General features: G+C 40.3%; 1 protein-coding gene across 1 annotated transcript; it reads right to left on the reverse strand.

The window, feature by feature from the left end:
• Positions 1-3125: 3125 nt before the first annotated feature.
• On the reverse strand, positions 3126-22659 carry FUNDC2 (FUN14 domain containing 2). Its single transcript, XM_036087270.2, has 5 exons — positions 22504-22659; positions 18383-18521; positions 12579-12654; positions 9661-9792; positions 3126-6890 (listed from the first exon to the last, which is right to left on the reverse strand). The coding sequence occupies exons 1-5, from the start codon at positions 22634-22636 to the stop codon at positions 6813-6815; spliced, it is 558 nt and encodes a 185-aa protein (XP_035943163.1). The 5' UTR covers positions 22637-22659; the 3' UTR covers positions 3126-6812.
• Positions 22660-22731: the final 72 nt, after the last annotated feature.

Consider the following 22731-nt stretch of genomic DNA (forward strand, 5'->3'; position numbering starts at 1 on the left):
GGGAGAATTGCTTGGCGGTGTTAGAAAAAAACACGAGTACTAAATGTATTTGGTTTTTTAGAAAAGATTGTATTTATTTATTAGAGCATGAGTGAGTGGGGAGAGTGGCGGGGGAGAGGGAAAGGGAGAGAGAATCTGAAACAGACTCCGTGCTGAGCGTGGAGCCCACTGTAGGACTCGAAACCAAGAGTTGGACACTCAACTGAATAAGCCACTCAGGAGCCCCCTAAATGCATTTCTTAAGATTGTAGATATAGATGTTAATGAATTGTCTTTAGCATTTGAGTTTAGAGTACTGGTACCATTCATAAAACTAGTCATGTGTTAAGTGAAAAGATACCCCTCCAGTGCCACAATCATGATGCCTTTCATACATGCTAAATTCAAAGGTTTCTCTAACCCAACTCCACACCTGTTGCATTTCCAGTAATTCAGAGCAAAGTGTCCTTCCAGATGCCAGTGAGAGCATTTCTTTCCACTTTTACCTCCCCACCACAGTGCCTAGCAAGAAGACACTTAATATTTGTTCAGAGTGGTAGGAAAGGCCTAGAAATGATTCTTGTAATGTTTAACAACCCCTGATTTATCATGAGAAAACCAGAAAAAAAAAAAAGACTTCATTGGAAGGCAGGCAGCAACAGAATTCTTAGGTGCTTTATCTACTCTTTATATCCTTATAATCAAAACGTTACAGTGGATCTTCATGATGTTAATACAAGAAGCCTGTGGACAGTTGTCAGTGACATGTATCAAACAGGCCATTTGCTTTCCTCAAAGAGGTGCTAGAACCACTATCACTCCACTCTGCCCCAAAAAGAAAAAGATGACTTTCTAAGCAGGAGCAAAAACGAATTCTGGTATGTCCTTGTCTTAGTCCATTCAGGCTGCTGTTAAGTCCATTCAGGCTTATAAACAGCAGACATGTTATTTCTCACAGTTATGGAGGCTGGCAGTCCAAGATCAAGGCACCAGCAGATTTGATGTCTGGTGAGGGCCTGCTTCCTGGTTCACAGATGGCTGTCTTGCTGTGTCCTCACCTGTTGGGAGGGGTGGGCAAGCTTTCCCGGGTGTGTTTAATAGAGGCACTAATGAGTCATGAGGGTTCCACCTCCATGAACTAATCATCTCCCAAAAGCCCCACCTCCAAATACCATCACCTTGGGTGTTATGATTTCAACATGAATTTTTGGGAACACAAACATTCAGTCTATAACAGTGAGGATCCTTCCTTGCCTCTTTCAGCATGCTAGAAAAAGCCTACATTGCCATGAATGGACTAACATAAGATAGTCTGTGATATTCAAATACCATTATTATTTGAGACCAACTCTTCTTTTAAGCAGCAATCCCTAAAGTGTTTCTAGGAATTGCTGTAAAAGGGGGGACAAAAGGCTTCTGTGGTCAGGTAAGTTTGGGGAATGCTAGGTTAGACATAAGTTAACAGGTTTCTCTCCTGTAAGACTTCAAAGCTTTCAATATGCTACTGTAAATCATGTTTCTTTGAAAAGGGCTATTGTATGCAGTACTTGCCAAAGTGTACCCATTTTGCAGACAGCACCTCACAGGGTGAACGTTCCCCAGAGAGACTTGGAGAAACACTGCCTTAAAGATGTTTGGTCGACAAACCAAGGTAACCCTGCTCCGTTCTCATGAAATCATTTAAATGAACTCTTGTGTTAATAGTGAAACGATTTAATCAAACATTTTCCAACTGTTTACATCATATACAAATGTAAATTACATTTAAAATTATCAATTAATAGCGGTGCTAGGATTTACATTAGGAATCACAATATGACCAAATACATTGTTTTCCTGTGCTTTATTACAAAATTATTTTTATTAACTACTCAAGTTTCAGGCTGTTTTAAAATTTTTTTCCTATGGTATACTACTTTACTTAGGACTTTTAAAGCTTCAAATAAATTGTTCCTTCCTGTCTTTAAACTCAGTCCTGTCTCAGTTGAAGTTAACATCTATTGGCAGACATTAATTTAAATCTGATTCTTCTCAACTATTATGACACATAGAAAAATAAAATAGCCATCAGAAAAGCTCAACATTCATCCAGTGTTTTTTATGTGTTAGGGGCCACAGCACTGAAGCTCAGTCTCCAGGGAGGAACTGGGAAGGTGAGAACTATGATCTCCTCTATTTTAGAGACTAAGAAGTCTGTAAGTGGGCTGGTGGTGCTAAGTTTAATCACTTGGTTAATTAGCGACTAAAAGACCTCAGTGGAGAGGGTGATATGTTGGGCCATATCCCACTACTTTTCATCCCAAAACTTCAGCATCCATTGATGACAAAAGCTCCTGATCTGCCATTATGCTAGTGTGACAACTCCCTTCCCTGCATCCACTTCCCACAACTCCTAACATTTAATAAACTGTACACTTGTGTTTTGTATCTGAAAGGCATCTAAAGTTGTATGGCACTTAATATAAAAGGCTTTAAAGGCCTGTTAGGTAGTCACTTGTTAACAGCAGAACTATAACTTTTTTAGCACCAGGTTCCAAATCTGCTTCAGTGGTTCTCAACCTTGGCTGCTCAGTAGAAACATACGAGGCATGTCAAAAACTCAGGCTGCCCAAAGGTACCCCAGATGAGTGAAATCAGTCTTTAGGATGAGAGCCAGGTATCAGTAATTTGTAGAATTCCATTGCTCTCAATAATCCTAATAGCATTTCTTATGATTTTAAATTCAGAAAGGTAGACAGTTTTGGTGAGTCAATAAGCTGACTTCACAGGTTTTTTTAAATGTGAAAAAAGTGCAACACTGTCAATTTTCTTTAGGAAAAATAGTGCTCTTAAAATTCATGATTCCTTAAGAAGAACCAAACATCACAGGACATGATTTCTGGGAAATCAGGTCCAAGATAAGATATATATTTTTTGCCCAATTTTCCAAGAGATACACTAACATTGTGTAAACGATCAAGAAGGCCCCATACCTGGACTTCATGACAAAGAAATCAAGCTGGTAAGTTGGTGGAAGCAGCAGAGAGGGCAGCAGTCTAATTTTGCTTACAGGGTCCAAAACTGGCCTTAAGTGAGTTTCCTTCAGAGAAGAAACTAAGATGATCATGAAACATTAATGATACTCAGAAATTTCAAATCCATCTCTATACCATTTCTTCAAGCAGATTTATTGTATTTTCCAAAACTATAGAAAAGTAGAGGTTTCAAGTAAGAGCCCATTAGTCATGCCCATCTTGCTGACAAATGTCAAACAGAAGGATGGAGACAACATTCTTATAATAGTTAACTATACAGTAACTGCATTTTGATACCTTAAGCACCCACCCCAAGAGTATGTTAGCTAGAATTACATAAGATTCATTCCTTCTAGAATACTGTTCTCCAACTTTATTCATGTCCTGTCTTCTGCCAGCATCCATGAGACAGTTAACTGCCCAGGTACAGTAAGGAGGGCTCTTACCCAATGGTAGGGCAGGTGGGGGAGTCAAGACCCCTGCTCTTTGATGAATGTCTCCAGGCTGAGTGGTAAGAGGTTGCAGCAAACATGAGGTCCAGATGGGAAGCAGGAGGAAAATGTTGTATGTTAAGACAATGACACTAATGACTATGAGGCTGCTCAGCAATGAGTACACAGAGCCTTAGGGAGACTGACAACACTGGAGTCTATTTTTTGAGAATGACAGGGCAGTAGCCCTAAACTGACACCACGGCGAACTTTGGGGAGAAGGAACTCAAGCATTACAGCTCTGCTGTGTCGGGCCCCATGTCCCAATCCTGCCCAGTCCCATCACGGGAGCAACAATTGATCAAAGGCTGGTCCAAGTCACAAGGGCACTGAGAGGGGCCGTGGTGGCCCGGCAGGGGACAAAAAGGGTGCAGTGGGGTGCTTGGGGGCAGGGTGGCAAAGGGGAGAAAAGCCTTGCAGGTGTTCCAGGCACCAGGTGTGGATGTGTTATGTCAGACAACTCAGCGTCATAGGAGTTTCTCCCAATTCGGGCCAAGCTACAAGTAGAGAAGGCCCGAGTGTGGTGTTACCACACCCCTGCCATCAGGGGGCGCCAAAACCCTGAACACACTGGATACCTGTCATTCAAGGAAAAACTGCAGTATCTTCAGCTCCCCCACCACTAAAAAAGAAGCCCAGCACATTATCAGACTCTGGGTACTAGAGAAAAATATGTGCCTCACTAAACAGGCCTTGCTAATCAAATGAAAATGTTGCAGTCATGGGTGCAATTGCCTGGTCCTGGTATCTTGGTTTTACATGAAGGGTTGGCAGCTAGCTGTTCTTTTGGGAGAAATCTTACCTCCCCCTTCACCATCTCAAACAAAGCTGCTGGCAAAAGGGCCTCAATTTATAAGCTCCCCTAAATGCCTGCGCCTACTTCAGCTCAGCTGAAATCTGACATATACACCAGAGCACCGCACAGCATGACACCAACCTGCAATACTGACCTTAACCATGCACTTCAGGGTCCCAGAAGCAGCCACCTTGGAAGAAACTTCAGCAGGAACCTAGAGATTTTATTTCAGTCTATTATCTATTACAACCTGCTGAGAGCTTAGAATGACCTGCTAATGTCTGTTGTCATTGCCAATAATCACAGGCAACTCCCATCCCATCAGAGAGGCATCCAATGGCCACTCTTCCTGTCATGCAACCCAAAGGAGCACAGGACACGTCACTTAGGTTTTACAGTAACCATTCCCTTGGGTCAAGTCATCAAAGAGCTGCAGCCTTGATTGCCATGTATGACATAACCCAGGGACCCAGGCATCAGAAGCAGAATGTAGAAAACTAAGGAACAAATAACTCAGTGTCTTTAATAACTATATTGCAGGCCAAAAAAATAAAGGAAAAAAAAAAGAACATACAAGATTAAAAGAGACTTAAGAGACCATTTGAATGCAATGTGGGTAGACCTTATATGGATTTTGATTCAATCAAACCAAATGCAAACCACTTAAGAGACAGGAAATTTTGAAAACTGGCCGGATATTTGATGATAGTAACGAATTATTATTAATTTTTTGGTATGATAGTAGAGTATTATATTTATGATTTTTAACAACAGTTCTTACCTTTTAGAGACACATACTGAAATATAATGAAATGATACATTTTGTATTTGTTTCAAAACAATTGATAAAACAAGGTATGATTTGATGATCATTGCAGGTGGGTAATAAATATATGAGGGTCACTGTACTTTTCTCTTAGATATGTCTGAAAATTTCCATAATAAAAAGTGAAAACATTTTTTTTAGTTCTTACACAAAAATATGCAACACAGAGGCTCATAGCATTATGATTTGGGGATGGTTCATACATATTGTAAGCAAAATAACTTACGTTGCCTTAAAATGAGGGAAAAAATGCAGATAGATGAAATCTAAAAAGTTCCACACATCCATTGGTAGCTACAATTTCCAAATTCAATCCATTTTTTCCCAAGTTAAAAGGCAAACATTTTAAAAGAAGGCCTTAAAAACATACATTTTGCAGAGATCACCTGCAAGTTTAAGAATTAATTCTAAGTTTCCCGCATTCTCAGAACTCATAAAGTCTCAAATAATTCTTTGGATCAGTCCCTTTTCTGGATACGTTTATCATTTTGAGGTCATCAGTCATATGTTCAACAAATCCTGAATACCTATTAAGTGCTCAGTTCCATGGGTGAAATGGTGAAGACACAAGCCTTACCCTCCAGAAGTGGATAGTCTAGCTGAGGTTGCAGACATGGTAACAGGCCATGACAACAAAATGTGCTAAGATTCTAAGCATGTGTATCTATAAACTTTTAAAGAATAATTCTAAGAGTTGTGGCCACTGTGAGACAGCAGAACGTTTGATGATGGAAATAATTTACTTCACACATGCTATTGCTACTGCTCTCAATTCTGAATGCCTCTTTAAAACTCTGGCTCAAATGTGAGGTATTTCATACCAACTAGATAAAGAAATAGATCTGGCACAGAGGAGCCATGGCTATCCCTAATGTTTTGACAAGAGGTAAATAATACTTAAAACCTTTTCTATGTAATAAAAATCCAAGAGCTTCTTCCCTTTCCTACCTAAAATCACTTATTTTACCATGAAAAAACCCTTTGGAAATAGCCATGAGGAAAGCATCCCTGGATAATATCTTAATGTCCCTAAATGATTCACTAAGTTTGACCATCTGACAATATATCTATTAGTTGGTCTCCCACCAAACACAATACCTTTAGCTCAGCATATATACCTTTAGCACAAGTTCATTCCGTATTCAGATTTTTCAATTATAGTGCTTTACTGCCATTTTTGTCAGGATAATTACAGCAGGTATACAAATAGCTCTCTTTCTGTAATCTAAAACCAACTAAAAAAGAAAGACACCAAGATAACAAGTCTTTCATGCTTAAAGGCAAATGTATTCAGTTCCTTTCCATGCAGCACATAAGGTATCTATATGCTTGTGATTTCTTTTCCAAATCAAGTTTGGGACAACCTTTGAGGATCCACTCATCCTCCAAGGTGAGCCATCTTATGTACCATGCTCTGTTAAGTATCTTATATGGGAGGGGGAAAGGAACACTTTTGCTGACCTACAGATTAGTCAAGTGGGGAGTGTGCTGGGAGAAGAGCTAATGTCTATGGTCTCTTCCGTTGCCATCAGGTTCACAATAGGGCCGTATCGACTTGTACCGACAGATGCCTATAGAAGCCATTCAGATATGCCACAGCAGGGAGGAAGAAGAGGAGAAGCAGGAGAGACTTGATGTCCTATGATGGAGTGAAGAGGCTGCTGGTTTGGAAAAAAACAGGAATAATGAAAGTGAAGTTGTCCTCCTTAGGATGCCATGCCAAGCAGAAAGCCTCCGAAAAATCCCCCAGTCACTAGAACGTTCTTCTTCACAAATGACACTACCTAGGAACAGAAGATAGCACAAATCGGTTATTTTGCAGGGATATTATTATTAGGAATCAGGTATCTATTACCTATGCGATCTTAACAATGTCAATCCCCTCACCACTGGGTCTCTGGGTCAAGATGGTAGCAGGGATGCTAGTGTGAAATGATAAAATTCAAGAGATGTTTTTGAAATGGGACTTTGATTGGATGACTGGCCATATGAGGGATGAGGAGGAGAAGCCAAAGGAACAGGGAAAAACAGAGTTCACGGGGGAACTTATGGGGAAAGATTAAAGCTGTATTCAATAAACTAGTTATAGAGGCAATTCTCAGTTTCCAGTTTCACTCCTTTGTTCTCCCTGACACCTACTTTCCAATTAAGGCTGCTCATTCTGAAGTCTCTCCTCCAAATTTCTCTATCCATTCATCCTGTCCATCCATCAGTCGATCTGTCCATCTACCTCACCCATCCCCCTCTGAGGCTTCCTCTTGAGTAGAAGCTATATATTTGCATTCTCACACCTCACCACATCAAAGGATGATTAAAATAAGGATATCTTAAATTCACAAAACTTCCACCTTCTCCTGTCCACTCATCTGCAGCTCAGAACATGCACCCAGCACCCTTTGACTCCCATGCTCTATCAATTTCCATTTCAGAGAGAACTTTGGCAAGTGGGTCAGACTCCCTCTTTTTCCCAAGTACAACCATCACCTTAGACACTGTTCATTGGGACAACATATCTGGTATCCTTGAACTCAAGTACAGTGACTTCATGTCCCAACCATTTAAGCCTCTCATACCCTGACCTGCTCCACTCTACTACCCCATCCTTCTGGGACTCTTTAGCATCCTTACTCCCACTATGCCTATGACTTCCTATGTCACTTTCACTGGCCCTCTGACTTGACTGGACCCCACATTTCCCTACTTGAGGTATTGTCTTTTGCCACCTACCATCAGGGGGAATGAAAAAAATCATACAAATTCCTGAAATAATTGCTTTCATTCATTATCTTTACTTTATTACTTCCTACTCATTCCTCAACTTGCTACAGTTTGGCTTTCAACTCCACCACCCCCCTAAAACTGTTGTCACTGAAGTCACCAACGACTTTATTGGTAAACACTGAATTTATCATCCTCATTCCCTGGCTTCCCAAGTAACAGCATGGGCTCTGAAGAGGGAACTAGCCAGGCCACAAACAGGAATACAAAAATTTGTGGAATGAACCAATTCCAAACCTTTTGGTTAGTTTATAACAAGTTCCCTCTGTGACTCAACAGTTAGTTTTATAAAAAACATTAACCTTATACTGTTTATTATATATACTTCCCATGTCATTAAAGAAGTTTTCAACAATCATGTATTACTTTTGTAAACATGCGAATAGTCAAGTTTTGGCAAAATGAAAAAAGTGTCACTTTTATAACCCTGAGCTTGAGGCAGGGATAGAAGTGGGAGGGACTATCTGCACTCCTGGGCCCCCACAGATGCCACCTTCTGGTCTGGGCAAAGGACCAGCTTTGGCCTGCCACCCACCATCATACTGGGACTGCCATTATGTACCTGGTGAGGTGGACTTATCTGTTCAGTATTTTCTAATCGGCTAAGTCATTTACCGCTTATCTATCTGCTTTTCAACTTCCAAAAACTTGCTGACATTTCTTGTCTTCTGGTATTTTTCTCCTATTCTCTTGGTCCTTATGGGTTTAACCTGTTTTATTTTGTCGCCATCATTTGGCAATATTTCAAGGATAAGGCCTGTTTCAATTTACATCTAAATCCCTCTTCTGCACTTATTCATTCCTTCTCTCTGTGAATCCAGAACACCACTGATCAAGGCCTCCTTGATCCTAGTTAATTTCTCTCCACTTCAGTGCACTTATTTCTTTGGCACATTTAACATATTTCCAAAGGTAATAAAGTAGCAAAATTCTTTTAAAAAGGAAGGACTTCTCCTGTCCTCCCAAGTGCCAGCCAATATAACCTAACCTGGTTTTATGTGTTAGAGCAGGGGTTAGCAAACTATATAGCCTGTAAACCAAGTCCAGGCAGCTGCCTATTTTTATATAAAGTTTTGTTGTAACACAGCCACACCCACTTGTCTACATACCATCTATGCCTATTTTCATGCTACATGGTGGGGTTCAGTAGTTGTGACAGAGACCACATGGCCTACAAAGCTGGAAACATTTCATCTGGCCCTTTACAAAAAAAAAAAAAGGTTGCCAATCTCTGAGCTAGATGTTCCTGCTAGTTATATGTACATGTAAAGTATGGACATTTCAGAGAAGTGCGTGCATGGAGACAAAGTATGATTTAAAACCATCTACAGGGGCGCCTGGGTGGCTCAGTCGTTAAGTGTCTGCCTTCGGCTCAGGTCATGATCCCAGGGTCCTGGGTTCGAGCCCCACATCGGGCTCCCTGCTCAGCAGGAAGCCTGCTTCTCCCTCTCCCACTCCCCCTGCTTGTGTTCCCTCTCTCGCTATGTCTCTCTCTGTGAAATAAATAAAATCTTTAAAAAAAAATAAAAAATAAAAAAAAATAAAACCATCTACATCCCACTTGCTGCAAGAACGAACTCAAGGCATGACCAATCCACATACGTAATGTATCATTTTGCATTCTCACTCACTGATAAAAGTCACCAACACTTCAATCACCCAGCTTTGAACAAATGCCTCTAAAGTAAAGATATTCCATCTAAGGCTGACGTATTGGTGTGTCTACCCCACTGTCTGCACTCTTTTCACACTGCCAGTGAACAAAACAAGTCTCACCTCCTCTGCTTTGCTTTTGACCTCTGTAGTTATCTGGTTGCTCTTACGGATCTTCAGCTGTTCCTTGGCTTTCTTCATGTCCTTCTCTACTCGCTGCCAGTCAACCTTGATGTACCCAGTATGGTGTGCAAGCTATAGTTTCAATAATGACAGCAAAAAATAAGAAACACAGGCTTGTTATTTCTGTTCATTATAATTAAATCACTGAAGTACATTATCAAAAACCCTTCTGACTTTCCATTTCTTGAGACATTTGCCATCCAGTTCATTGCATGACAATGACATTCACTCCACATCTACTCAGTATCCACCCAACATGCAAGGCCCTATGCCTGATGCCAGATTGATAGACTGGCCTTCAATGACTGCTGGCAATTCTTGTACTCTTATTTATACTCTTATCCCTCTCTAGAAAGTTTTAAGTTAGCTTAAAAATATAACACGGTAAGAAGAAAATCAGAATTGAAAGTCAAGATGTAAGGTGAAGAAACCTTACAGACCTTACAGCTCAGAAAGAAATCTTCTAATACATGGCCCCACAGAGATTTCTCAGGAGCAACTTCATATAAAGGGTACTGAGAGAAATACATCCAAATATATGTATAGAATATGCCCACTTCCCTTCATGAAGATAGCAGGCACAAACACTAAAACTCAGTGAAAACAATTTCACTGAGAATATGTGAATAGGATAAAACTTATTTAAGTATGTTGTTTTCTGATGGATTATTATCTAAGGAAGTAAAGAGACTCATTACAGCCCATTAATCAATCTTCATCAATATCACTTCTCTCCACCCAAGTTTTGGTAAGTCATACCTATCTGAATTTCTCAAAATATCTATAACTAAAACTCTTCTCTCTACAGTCTCCTCCTGCATTGTTGCTCTTCCTCTAGTTCCTATTTTACTTAATGGCACCATCAACTCATCAGTCACCCAAACCAGGATGGAGAAAATATTTGCAATATAGGTAATACACAAAATATTACTACTCATAAAAAGTGAAATTGTTCTCCAGATCAGAAAGGAAGGAGCCAAACTGTTGCTATTCATAGACATGTCTGTCTACATAATCTCAAAGAATCCAACCAAAAAACGAACAAGAACTCCTGTATCTAACAGAGACAGAGTCAGGGGCGCCTGGGTGGCTCAGTCGTTAAGCGTCTGCCTTCGGCTCGGGTCATGGTCCCAGGGTCCTGGGATTGAGCCCCGCATCGGGCTCCCTGCTCAGCGGGAAGCCTGCTTCTCCCTCTCCCACTCCCCCTGCTTGTGTTCCCTCTCTCGCTGTGTCTCTCTCTGCCAAATAAATAAATAACATCTTTTAAAAAAAGATATTTTGTAATGTATATAAATATTGAATCACTATGTTGTACTCCTGAAATTAATATTGTATGTCAATTATACTTCAAGTGAAAAAAGTTTAAGGTGAAATAAAAAAGATATTTCAAAGGAACATTAATATATTTACAAAGTCAAGTCTGGAGCAGGGTGTAGGGGAAACCACAGGGATAGAAGACTGTGGGTCTACCAGAAACAGTGCTGTCACTGCACTTCGGCCTGAAGGGGTGAGAGGAAGGAAAGATTACTGCAACCCAGAAGGACAGGGAAAGGTGTGAGGAGGGCCTCCGCCTTGCAGGGAGTCTGACCTGCCAGAGAGACAGAGAGGGGCCCAGACCTGCCCCAGCCCACTCTGCTTATCTAGCTCCAGTCACCTCCTGCCTGTAACTACATTAGACCTGTAGCCATAGGCACCCACCTTACCCTCTCCAAATTCCTGACCCACAGAAACTGTAAGAGATAATAAAATGATGGTTCTTTCGAGATTAGGTTTTGAGGGAATTTGTTGTGTGGCAATACTATACCCAACTCGCCCCAGCCCTGGCCACCACCCCGGCCTGCCAGTCACCAGCCTCCTCCTCCTACACATTTAACTTTCACCTGAGCCATCTGGGAAAATCACTCCACCTGCGGTTCGAAGATAGCACTTACCCCGCTAAAATGAGGACTGTCAACTGTAGGAGACAAAGGGCTATGAATTCGGAGACCGTGGCACAATTCCTACAGAGCATTGGTTCTCAAACTCTGCTCCACATCAGAATCATCTCAGGAGTTTAAAAATACTTAGATGTGAGGGTGCCTGGGTGGCTCAGTCAGTGAAGCGTCTGCCTTCGGCTCAGGTCATGATCCCAGAGTCCTGGGATCGAGCCCCGCATCGGGCTCTCTGCTTGGTGGAAAGCCTGCCTCTCCCTCTCCCTCTGCTGCTCCCCCTGCTTGGGTTCTCTCTCTGTCAAATAAATAAATAAAATCTTTAAAAAAATACTTAGATGTGCAAGCACACCTTCCACCTATGAAATTAGGTGGGGGGGGGGGGTACAAGGCAGGCCCCAAGCATTAGTGTTTTTTAAACTCCTTAGGTAATTCCAACATGGAGTCAAGTCTGCAAAGCAATGCTACAATGCAGCCTCAGAGAACCAATACCTAGTAGTCTGAAATAAACTCTGGGCCAAACAGACAAGAGAGGACATCAGATTGGGCTGTCATTAGCCCTCATTTCTCACTGACTGCTCTGGGATCAATGTCCCCTATGTAAAATAAATCCTATCACAGGGCATTTGCATAACACTTCATATTTTTGAAATCACATTTGTTTAACATTTCAACTGGTCTCAAAAACCCAAAGGAGCTATGATAAGGAATATGTACTATGTCCCCATGTTATAGATTATGAAACAAAATGTGACTACTAACTGATGAAATTTGATTCAAATGGTCACTAGCATTTCAAATAGTACACTGAAAATAAGTGCAAAGGCTATTCTAGTGTAATATAGCCAAGACTGTATTACAGCTCCTCATACCACATTCTTAATGGGCAAGGGGGATTTCCAAACATCTAGGAATATTTCACATACAGACCTGAAGGAGAAAAAATCCACCTCCCACAGCTGTTGCAGCCAACTTTCCAACCTTTTGGAATATGAAACCCGTGCACCTACAAAAACCAAACCAACAACAGACAAGTTGACAGGCTGTCAAATGCACACAAACATGTACTTCTAACAACGTTCAGATCCTACTTACCTTGGGATCCTCCTTCCCACTCTTACATGATATAAGCAGAGAGCAGAGGCTCAGAAAGCCCTGATTCAAATCTTGGCTCTACCACTTACTAATTTTGTGGTCTTGAGCAAATCCCTTAAAACTTTCAAGTTGCACTTTAATTTTTTTTTTAAGATTTTTAAAATTTATTTATTTGAGAGAGAGCACAATCAGAGGGAGGGGCAGATGGAAAAGCAGACTCTCCGCCAAGCAGGGATCCAGGGACTCTGGGATCATGACCTGAGCTGACGGCAGACACTTCATCAACTGAGCCACCCTGGCACCCCTGGGTTGCACTTTAAAAGATGACTCTGGCTACATTGTGGAGAAGGGATTCCAGGGGGAAAGCATAAAGGCAAATATCCTCCCAGGAAATTAAAAAACATGAGGGGACCCCCAAACTCTGCAAACTAGTAAGTGACTCTGGCAAGACTGCAGTATAAAAGAGCAATATACAAAAACTCAATTGTGTTTCTATATATAAGCAATGAACAATTAGAAATTGAAATTTAAAAATACCATTTACAATAGCATCAAAAATAAGATGTGCAAGACCTACAAAGCATTGCTGAGAGAAATTAAAAGAAACCTAAACATGGTTTATGGATCAATGCAATTCCAGTCAACAATCTCATCAGGTTTTTTGTAGAAATTGGCAGCAAGCTTATTCTAAAATTCGTATGAAAGTGCTGTGTACCCGGAACAGTCAAATCAACTTTGAAAAAGAACAAAGTTGTAAGATTTACCTATTTCATGACTTATTATAAAGTTACAGTGATCAAAATAGTGTGACACTAGCACAAAGATTGACAAATCCTCTTAACAAAGAGTTCAGGGGCACCTGGGTGTCTCAGTTGGTTGAGCATCTGACTCTTGATCTCAGCTTAGGTCTTGATCTCAGGGTCGTGGGTTTAAGCCCCACACTGGGCTCCACGCTGGGCATGGAGCCTACTTAAAAACTAAAACTAAAAATACTTAAAAAAGAAAACAAAGAGTTCAGAAACAGGGGCACCTGGGTGGCTCAGTGGGAAGAGCATGTGACTCCTGATCTCAGGGTCATGAGTTCGAGCCCCACACTGCAGATAGAGGTTACTTAAAAATAAAATCTTAAAAAAAAGAGTTCAGAAACAGACATATAGTCAACTGATTGTCAACATGTGCAAAAGCAATTCAGTGTAGAGAATTATAGTCTATTCATCAAAACGTGGGCACAATTAGGTATCATATGCAAATAAAGAACTTGGATTCCTATCTTGCAACATATAGAAAAAGTAAATCAAAATGAATCATGGACCTAATGAAAAATCTAAACCTATATATTGTCTAGAAGAAAATCTTAGTGATCCTAGATAAGGATACCAAAAGCTAGAGCTACTAAAAAGAGTTGATAAATTACATTTCAAGGTTCAGAACTTCTGTTCTTTACTGTTAAGAGAATAAAAAGCTATAGAGAAGAATATATTTGCAAATCACATATCTGATATAAAACTTGTATCTGGAATATATAAAGAACACTCATAACTCTGTAATGAGAAAACCAACATCCCAATAAAAATATGGAGAAAGGATTTGAACAGATACCTCATCAAAGATAGATGGATGGCAAAAATAAGCCCATGAAAAGATGCTAATATCATTAATCATTAGGGAAATACAAATTAAAACCACAATGAGATACCACTTTACACCCACCAGGATGGTTGTAATCAAAAAGGCATAATGCCCAAGCATTAGTGAAGATGTGGAAAAACTGGAATCCTCATACATTGCTGGCAGAGGTACAAGATAGTACACGCATTTTAGAAAAGTGTATGTCAGGTTCTTAAGAAGTTAAAGCATTCCACCTATAATCCCCAGCCATACTATTCCTAAGTATTTACCCAAAAGAAATAAAAGCATATGTTTATACAGACTTGTACACAAATGTTCACAGCAGTTTTAGCCCCAAAGTGGAAACAAACCAATATCCATCAAGGTAAATGGATAAACAAAATGGTTCATCCACACAGTGGACTACTACTCATCAAGGAAAAGGAATGAACTACTGATTTAAAAAAAACCAGCCAGACGAACCTCAAAATTAGTATGCTAACCAGAAGAAACCAGCCAGACAAAAAAGAACACATACTGTATAATTCCATCTACAGTGATAGAAATGCAGATCAGTGGTTGGTGGGGGCATGAAAGGGATAATGAAGAGGTACAAAGAAACTTTTAGAGTGATGGATGTGTTCATTACCCTGACCGTGGTAATGATTTATGGGTGTGTATATGTCAAAATTTATCAAATTGTATACTTTATTTTTTAAGATTTTATTTATTTATTTGATAGAGAGCAAGAGCACAAGCAGGGGGAGGGGCAGAGGGAGAGGGAGAAGCAGACTCCTCGCTGAGCAGGGAGCTGGATGCAGGGCTCAATCCCAGGACCTGAGATCATGACCTGAGCCGAAGGCAGACGCTTAACCGACTGAGCCACCCAGGCGTCCCTCAAATTGTATACTTTAAACAAGTGTAACTTATGATAATGCCGATTTATTTATTAAACTGTTAAAAAATAATAAAGAATAGCCAAGAAATTCCTGAAAAACAAATTGGCAGTTACACACACACACACACAGATGCTGACATATAACAGAGGGAGTGTGGCAGAGAAGTGGGGAAAGGATAACTTTTGCAATAAACTGAGTTGGTGGGGCGCCTGGGTGGCTCAGTTGTTAAGCATCTGCCTTCAGCTCAGGTCATGGTCCCGGGGTCTGGGATTGAGCCCCGCATCGGGCTCCCTGCTCGGCGGGAAGCCTGCTTCTCCCTCTCCCACTTCCCCCTGCTTGTGTTCCTGCTCTCGCTAACTCTCTCTCTCTGTCAAATAAATAAATAAAATCTTAAAAAAAAAAAAAAAAAAAACTGAGTTGGGGCAACTGGGTATTCCACATGAAAAAAAAAGAAAGGAATCTACTACAAACTAAACACAAAAAACAATTCCAGGTGGATTTATAAATGTAAATGTGAAAGGTAAAGTAATAAAGTTCTAGCATATGGGGTAGGCAAAGATTACTTAAACAGGCCACAAAAATTACTAACCTAAAGGTAAAGATCCATAAAATTGACTACATTAAAAATAAGATCAGTTCATCAAAAGATACCAAAAGGCAAATGAAGACAATCACAGAATGTAGAATGAGTGAAAATATCCGTAAAACGTACAACCAACAAAGGACTCCTATTCAGAATATATAAAGAACTCTTATAACTCAGTAAGAAAAAGAATGACAACAGAAAAATTACATAAGATTAAAAATGAGACTTTATCAAAGAAGAGATCGAAAATGGTCAAGAAACATGGTAAAAGTTATTCAGTATCACCACTACTCAGGAAAATGTAAATGAAAACCATGTGAGATACAACTATCAGACAAGCAAAAATTTAAGTCTGGCAATATTAAGTGCTTACAAGAATGCAGAGCATCAGGAACACTCAATCCTTGTTGTTGGGAGGGTAAACTGTTACAACCGCTTTTGGAAAGCAGTTTGACATTACCCAGCAAAGCCGAAGATACTTATGTCCCATGACCTAGCATTTCAACTCCTAGGTAAAAATGTGCGTATATACACACCAGGAAATTTATACAGTGTTCATATCAGCATTGTTTAAATTAGCCAAAAATGGAATCAACTCAAATGTCAGTCATCACCTGGGTAAAAATACTGTGGTATATTCATGCAATGAAATTCCATATATAAACGAAAACAAAGAAACTAAAACTACATACAAAACAAATTGAGCAAAAAAGGTAAGACTCAAAAGAATACACATAATTGCATTTATTTAAAGTTCAAAAGCAGGTAAACTATAGTATATTATTTACTGATAGAATTGGTGTTAAAACTACAAAGAAAAGCAAAGAAATAACTGCATAATAATCAGTACAGCATTTATCTCTAGAGTTTTTGGGGTGCTAATCATTTTTTTAACCTGTGTGGTTGTTACATAGGTGTCTGCTCTATATATATTCATTAAAATGTACACATATGTACTGTTCTGTATTTATATTATCTTGTACAATAACATTTTTAAATGTAAAAAGTAGAGATAAGATTGATACATTATATATTCCTCACTAAATCTGCTATTAAACTTTTTGAATTTATTACAAATGACGCCATAAGCTGTGTCACAATTGAGGAAGTTATTGGCTACCTCCTAATTATACAACTTTCTATCCATGTGGTCCTGGGCCTTTTGAGCCTGAGTTCCTATAAAATAAGCATAATTACAGTACCAATTTCAGAGTGGTTGTGAGAAGAAAATGAGATATCTATATAAATACTAAAATATTTGTGTATTTTTGTGTTCTCTACTTCTTGGTGTGGAGAAAAGTGAACTCTTATATACTCTTAGTGGAACTGTAAATTGGTACAGCCATTGTGAAAAACCATATGGAGGTGTCTCAAAAAATTAAAAACAGGGCGCCTGGGTGGCTCAGTTGGTTAAGCATCTGCCTTTGGCTCAGGTCGTGATCACGGGGTCCTGGGATAGAACCCTACATAGGGCTCCCTGCTCAGTGGGGAGCCTGCTTCTCCCTCTCCCTCTGCCATTCCCCCGCTTGTGCTCTCTGGCTCTCTCTCTCTGTCAAATAAAGAAAATCTTAAAAAAAAATTAAAAATAGAACTATCATAGAGGATCCAGCAATTCCACTTCGGGGAATATATCTAAAGGAAATAAAAACACTAACTCAAAAAGATATCTGCACCCCCACATTCATTGCAGCACTATTTACAATAGCCAAGTCATGGAAACAACCTAAGCGTACATCAGTGGGTGAATGGATAAACATGTGATATATACACACACACCATGGAATATTATTCAACCATAAAAAACGAAATTCTACCGTTTGTGACAACGTGGATTGACCTGAAGAACTTATGCTGAGAAGTCAGACAAAGAAAGACAAATGCTGTATGATCTCAGTTATATATGCAATCTAAAACAAACACAAAACCCATAGAAAAAGTGATCAAATTTGTGGTTCCCAGAGGCAACGGGTTGGGGAGGGGGAATTAGATGAAGGTGGTCAAAAGGTACAAACTTCCACTTAGAAGTAAGTATCAGGGAGGTAATGTACAATGTGATGAATATAGCAACCACTGCCATATGGTATATAAGAAAATGGTTAGGAGAGTAGATTCTGAGAGTTCTAATCACAAGAAGACAATTTTTTCTTCTCTTTTTATTATATATGTATGAGATGATGAATGTTCACTAAACCTACTGTGGTAATCATTTTACAATATATGTAAATCAAATCATCATGGTGTATACCTTAAACATACAGTGATGTGTATTTATTTCTCGATAAAACTGGAAGAAAAATGAGAACAGTCAATCCAGTACCAATTCAATCCAGTACCAATTTCAGAGTTGTTGTGAGAAGGAAATGAAATACATAAATACTCAAAATAGTGCCCGGCATATAATAAATACTATGTTTAGATGAATGCTACATATTAAGTGATCAATTTCACAAAAGTCAATGTGTTTTCATTAGTTAAGGAGATTGTTCCTGTAACTGCAATACTAAATCATGCAAAAAAAGACACTGGACATCTTTTTCATCACTTACCATCCAGTGACACCTCCAATTAACAGCTGGGTTGCCACATTGTATTTTTCAGCTGAGGGCCCAGATTCCTGCCCAAACAGCTTGCGCCACCATGGCTGCCTTTTAGCAAATTCTACAAGGTCCAGTGACTCAAAGTTTCCTACAAGAATTAAGATACTGAATAAGAAAATATTTACTTTTACAATAAATCACAGTTCTTAACTAGATTAAGAGATTTTTAAGGAAATGGGTATTGTACTAAGAACCTGCAAATATTCTATTTTAAATGGCAAATTAACTCTGAAATTGTGGCTAGCGACTTGAAAATCAGACTAAAATCAACAAATAATATCTGTCTTAAAGAAAAAAATAACTAGACAATTTAGAATTAGTACTCTAGTTTTTCCTCTCAAATTTAAAAACAATCAATGGATGTACAAAATCTGATAGTAATAATAATGTATCCTAAATGAAATGGATTTTCTTCATTTGCCTCTCCTTTTCAAGAATGTCAATACTGGGCGCCTGGGTGGCTCAGATGGTTAAGCGTCTGCCTTCAGCTCAGGTCATGATCCCAGGGTCCTGGGATCGAGCCCCACATCGGGCTCCTGGCTCAGCGAGGAGCCTGCTTCTCCCTCTCCCTCTACTGTTCCCCCTGCTTGTGCTCTCTCACTCTCTCTGTCAAATAAATAAATAAAATCTTTAAAAAAAAAAAAAAGAATATGTCAATACTATTTAGCTCACAAATTCACGAATTCTTACCACTATATGGATCTCCACTGATAATAAAGATAAAAGGTAATGTTCAATTGAGCTGTTACTATTTACCAGGCAATGTGCTAAACAATAAACATGTATACTTAATTAAATCCACAGAACATAGTAGGTACAAAACAAGGTACTATTTATTAATCCCACTTTATAATTAAGAAATGGTGGCTCAGAGGTTAAGTGATTTGCCCAAGAAAGGAAAAAGAGTTAACAAAATGTCTAATCCCTTTCTCTGTGGGAAGATAATGTAGGGATAAATTTAATGAATAATGCACAAGACCTCTACACTGTAAAGAACAAAACACTGAAGAGAGAAAGTGAAGATGACAAATTAATGGAGATACATACTTTGTTTTGCAAGGCAGTATTTTTAAGATGTTCATTCTCTCCATATCCATCTACAGACTCAATGCCATTCCAGTCAAAAAGTACATTTTTATTTAGAAATTGACAAGCTGGTTCTAAAATTTATATGGAGATGCAAAGGACTACCTAGAGTAGTGTTCCAGTTACTATGGCAAATTACCCCAAAATGTCATGGAGCTAAACAATAATTTATTATGCTCTTAGATTCTGTGGGTCAGGATTCAGACAGAATATGGCATTACAGTCCATTCCTACTCCATGATGTCTGAGATTCAGCTGGAAGACTTACAGGCAGAAGGTCTGCAATCATCTCCTACATTCACATATACAGGCTGCCTCTCTATGTGGGTTAATTTGGACTGCCTTACAGCATGGTGCCTAGGCACAAGGGTGCATCCCAAGGGAGGCAGTGAGAGATCAGGGAGGCAGCTGGAGGACTAAGCAGAAGGTGTTAACTATTTAAGACCTAGCCCCAGAAGCCATGCAGTGTTACTTCCACCGCATTCTGTAGAATCAGTCCCAAACTCCCACAAAGATTGAAGAGGGAATATATAGATCCCATCACCGAGTGGGAGCAGTGTCAAAGTCACACTGAGAAAAGAGCAGGTGGAATGAAAGATACTGTTGCAATCATTTAGGAAAATACAATGTGCCATAAGTGGTCAAAACAGTTTTGGAGAAAAAGAACAAAGTTTGGGGTGCCTGGGTGGCCCAGTCTGTTAAGCCTCAGATTCTTGGTTTCAGCACAGGTCATGCATGGTCTCAGGGTTGTGAGATTGAGCCCCGTGTGGGAGTCCATGCTTACCAAGGAGTCGGCTTGGGATTCTTTCCCCATCTGTCCCTCCCCATGTACTCCTTTCCCCCCTTCCCACCTGCTCGCTGGACCGCGCTTTCTCTCTCTCAAATAAATAAATCTTTAACAACAACAACAACAACAAAGAACAAAGTTCAAGGAATTTCAAGACTTCTTACAAAGCTACAGAGGAATACAGCTACCTAACGTCGACTTGTAAAGCAACCATATTTGACAGTGTAGAACTGACATACATATATGAATGGAAGAGAATACAGAGTCCACAAGTAGATGTACACATAGTCATTCGATTTTCAATAACATGGCACCAAGGCAATTTAATAGGGAAAGAGTGTTTTCAACAAATTGTGTTAGAACTACTAGGTATCTGTACTAAAAAAAATGCAATCCCTACCTTATATCATACACAAAATATAATTCAACATGGATCATAGATCCCAATTTAGCAGAACCAAAATATGGATGTTTGAGGAAGTAGGTATCCTATGGGTTCACAAGCAGCTACATGAAAATTATTTTTCTAATGTAACAACATTAGACACCAGTACAAAAGAACACTAAAACATTACTGCTGTGTTGAAGAAGAAGTTCTCTCCCTGGGTTAAAGAATATCACTGAAAACAAGAACGGAAAAAAAAGAAACCCCACCAAGAATGAGTTTTGAGGTTTGTGGTTTTTTTTTTTTAAGATTTATTTATTTTAGAGAGGGGCGGGCGAGGGGCAGAGGAAGAGGGAGCAGGAAAGAATCTCTGGCAGACTCCCCGCTGAGCACAGGGATGGACGCTCTGCCGGCTGGATTTCAGGGCTCGGATTTCAGGGCTCGATTTCACGACCCTGAGATCACTGACCTGAGCTGAAATCAGGAGTTTGACGCTTAACCCACAGCGCCATCCAGGCGCCCCTGAGTTTTGTTCTAATGTAATTTTACCAAGCCCCTCAGCTCAATTGGAGGCTCCAGTCAAAAGGGGGATCAAATCAGAGACGTTTAGTTCATCCAACTTCATTCAGTTCATAACAAACACTGTTAACCAGTATGTAGACAAAAGTCATTTAGCCTTGTTTATGGGTCCAGGAAATCAATTATCACAGTGTTATGTGTTCATCACCATGATAAAGATTGAAATTCATGATGCCAACCTAAAAATTTCTCACAACCATTTCCTAGAAGCAAATATTTAATCAACCTATATATTTTAAGTGAATGAAGACAGTGTACTCTGCAAGAAAATAATTACATTGTGCATTCCAACCCCTTAGTCACTTAAACTCGGTGGGGTGCTGGTCAATGATTAACAACCGGCTGGGGGTGATCTCTAGTGTACATCAATTTCCACGATGTATTCACTCCCTGCGAGTGTGACAGCATGGAACCGTGACATCACTGAACGCAGGGTTGGAAAAAGATGCACAGTTATTTCCATCACACGGACAGCACAGATGTAAATAACGTCAAGAGCATAGATAACAGCATACCATAGCAGACAATTAAGAAGTGATGAATTCTGAATATCTTCACTGCCTTTGTTTTTAACATAATTTAAGTAATTTTAGGTTTATATAATTGGGTTTTCGATGATGGCTGTGTTTAGCAATGGGACCTTGTGAACCAATCCTGAATTGAATATAACCTGAAGCAAGGTAATTAGTAGGGAAAGAAGCATGATTTAAAGTCATGCTCCTCTGTGTATTTTATTATAGGGCATCTTCTTTGACTACGCGGACTGAATATAAAAACTATTTCAAAGTACAATCCCATGTGTGTACTACTCTTTCAAAACCATCAACAGCACAAGAGAAGGCTCCTTTGCACACAGAAGAGGCTTGCCAGGTGTTTGAGATGAACGTGCAAAGGGTCAAAAGAAGTCGCCTTAGTCTGAAAGTGCCAGAGCGCTTCCGAGAACCAGGACAGAATGTCTCCGGGTTGAGGCTGTTCGGGGCGGCGCCGGAAGGCCGACTGAGCCCAACCAGAGACAACACCCCGGGGCAGTTCAGTCCCAGCCCGGCGCCTGACCTTGGCCGGACCCTGGGAAGCGGCTGGGTCAGGGGCGAGACTGGCACGCCCTCCCCGCCCGCGCACTGCCAGAACTCCCGGGGGAGCTCTGCCGGGACCCGCAGGCGCGGAGCCCTTCCCCTTCCGGAGCTGAGAAAGGCGGCTCCGCGTGGCGCCGGCGCTGCGCGCGCCCGTCCTTACCTTTACTGGATGCGGCCATTTCGGCGAGTTTGTCTCGCGATGACAACCGCAGGGTTTGGGCGCGGTAGGACGCGGGGTGGCGCGCCGTCATCGCCGCAAGCTGGCTTCCGGCACGTGGGGCAGATGTTTCCATTCCCACGGCGGCAGCGGAAGAGGGCGGGCCGAGCGCCTAGCTGTCCCTTCCCACCCCCGCGCGTAGCTGCGTCACAAGGCTCCGCGGCCCCGCCC

This window comes from Halichoerus grypus, chromosome X (genome assembly GCF_964656455.1).
Source record: "Halichoerus grypus chromosome X, mHalGry1.hap1.1, whole genome shotgun sequence".
Classification (NCBI taxonomy): domain Eukaryota; kingdom Metazoa; phylum Chordata; class Mammalia; order Carnivora; family Phocidae; genus Halichoerus; species Halichoerus grypus.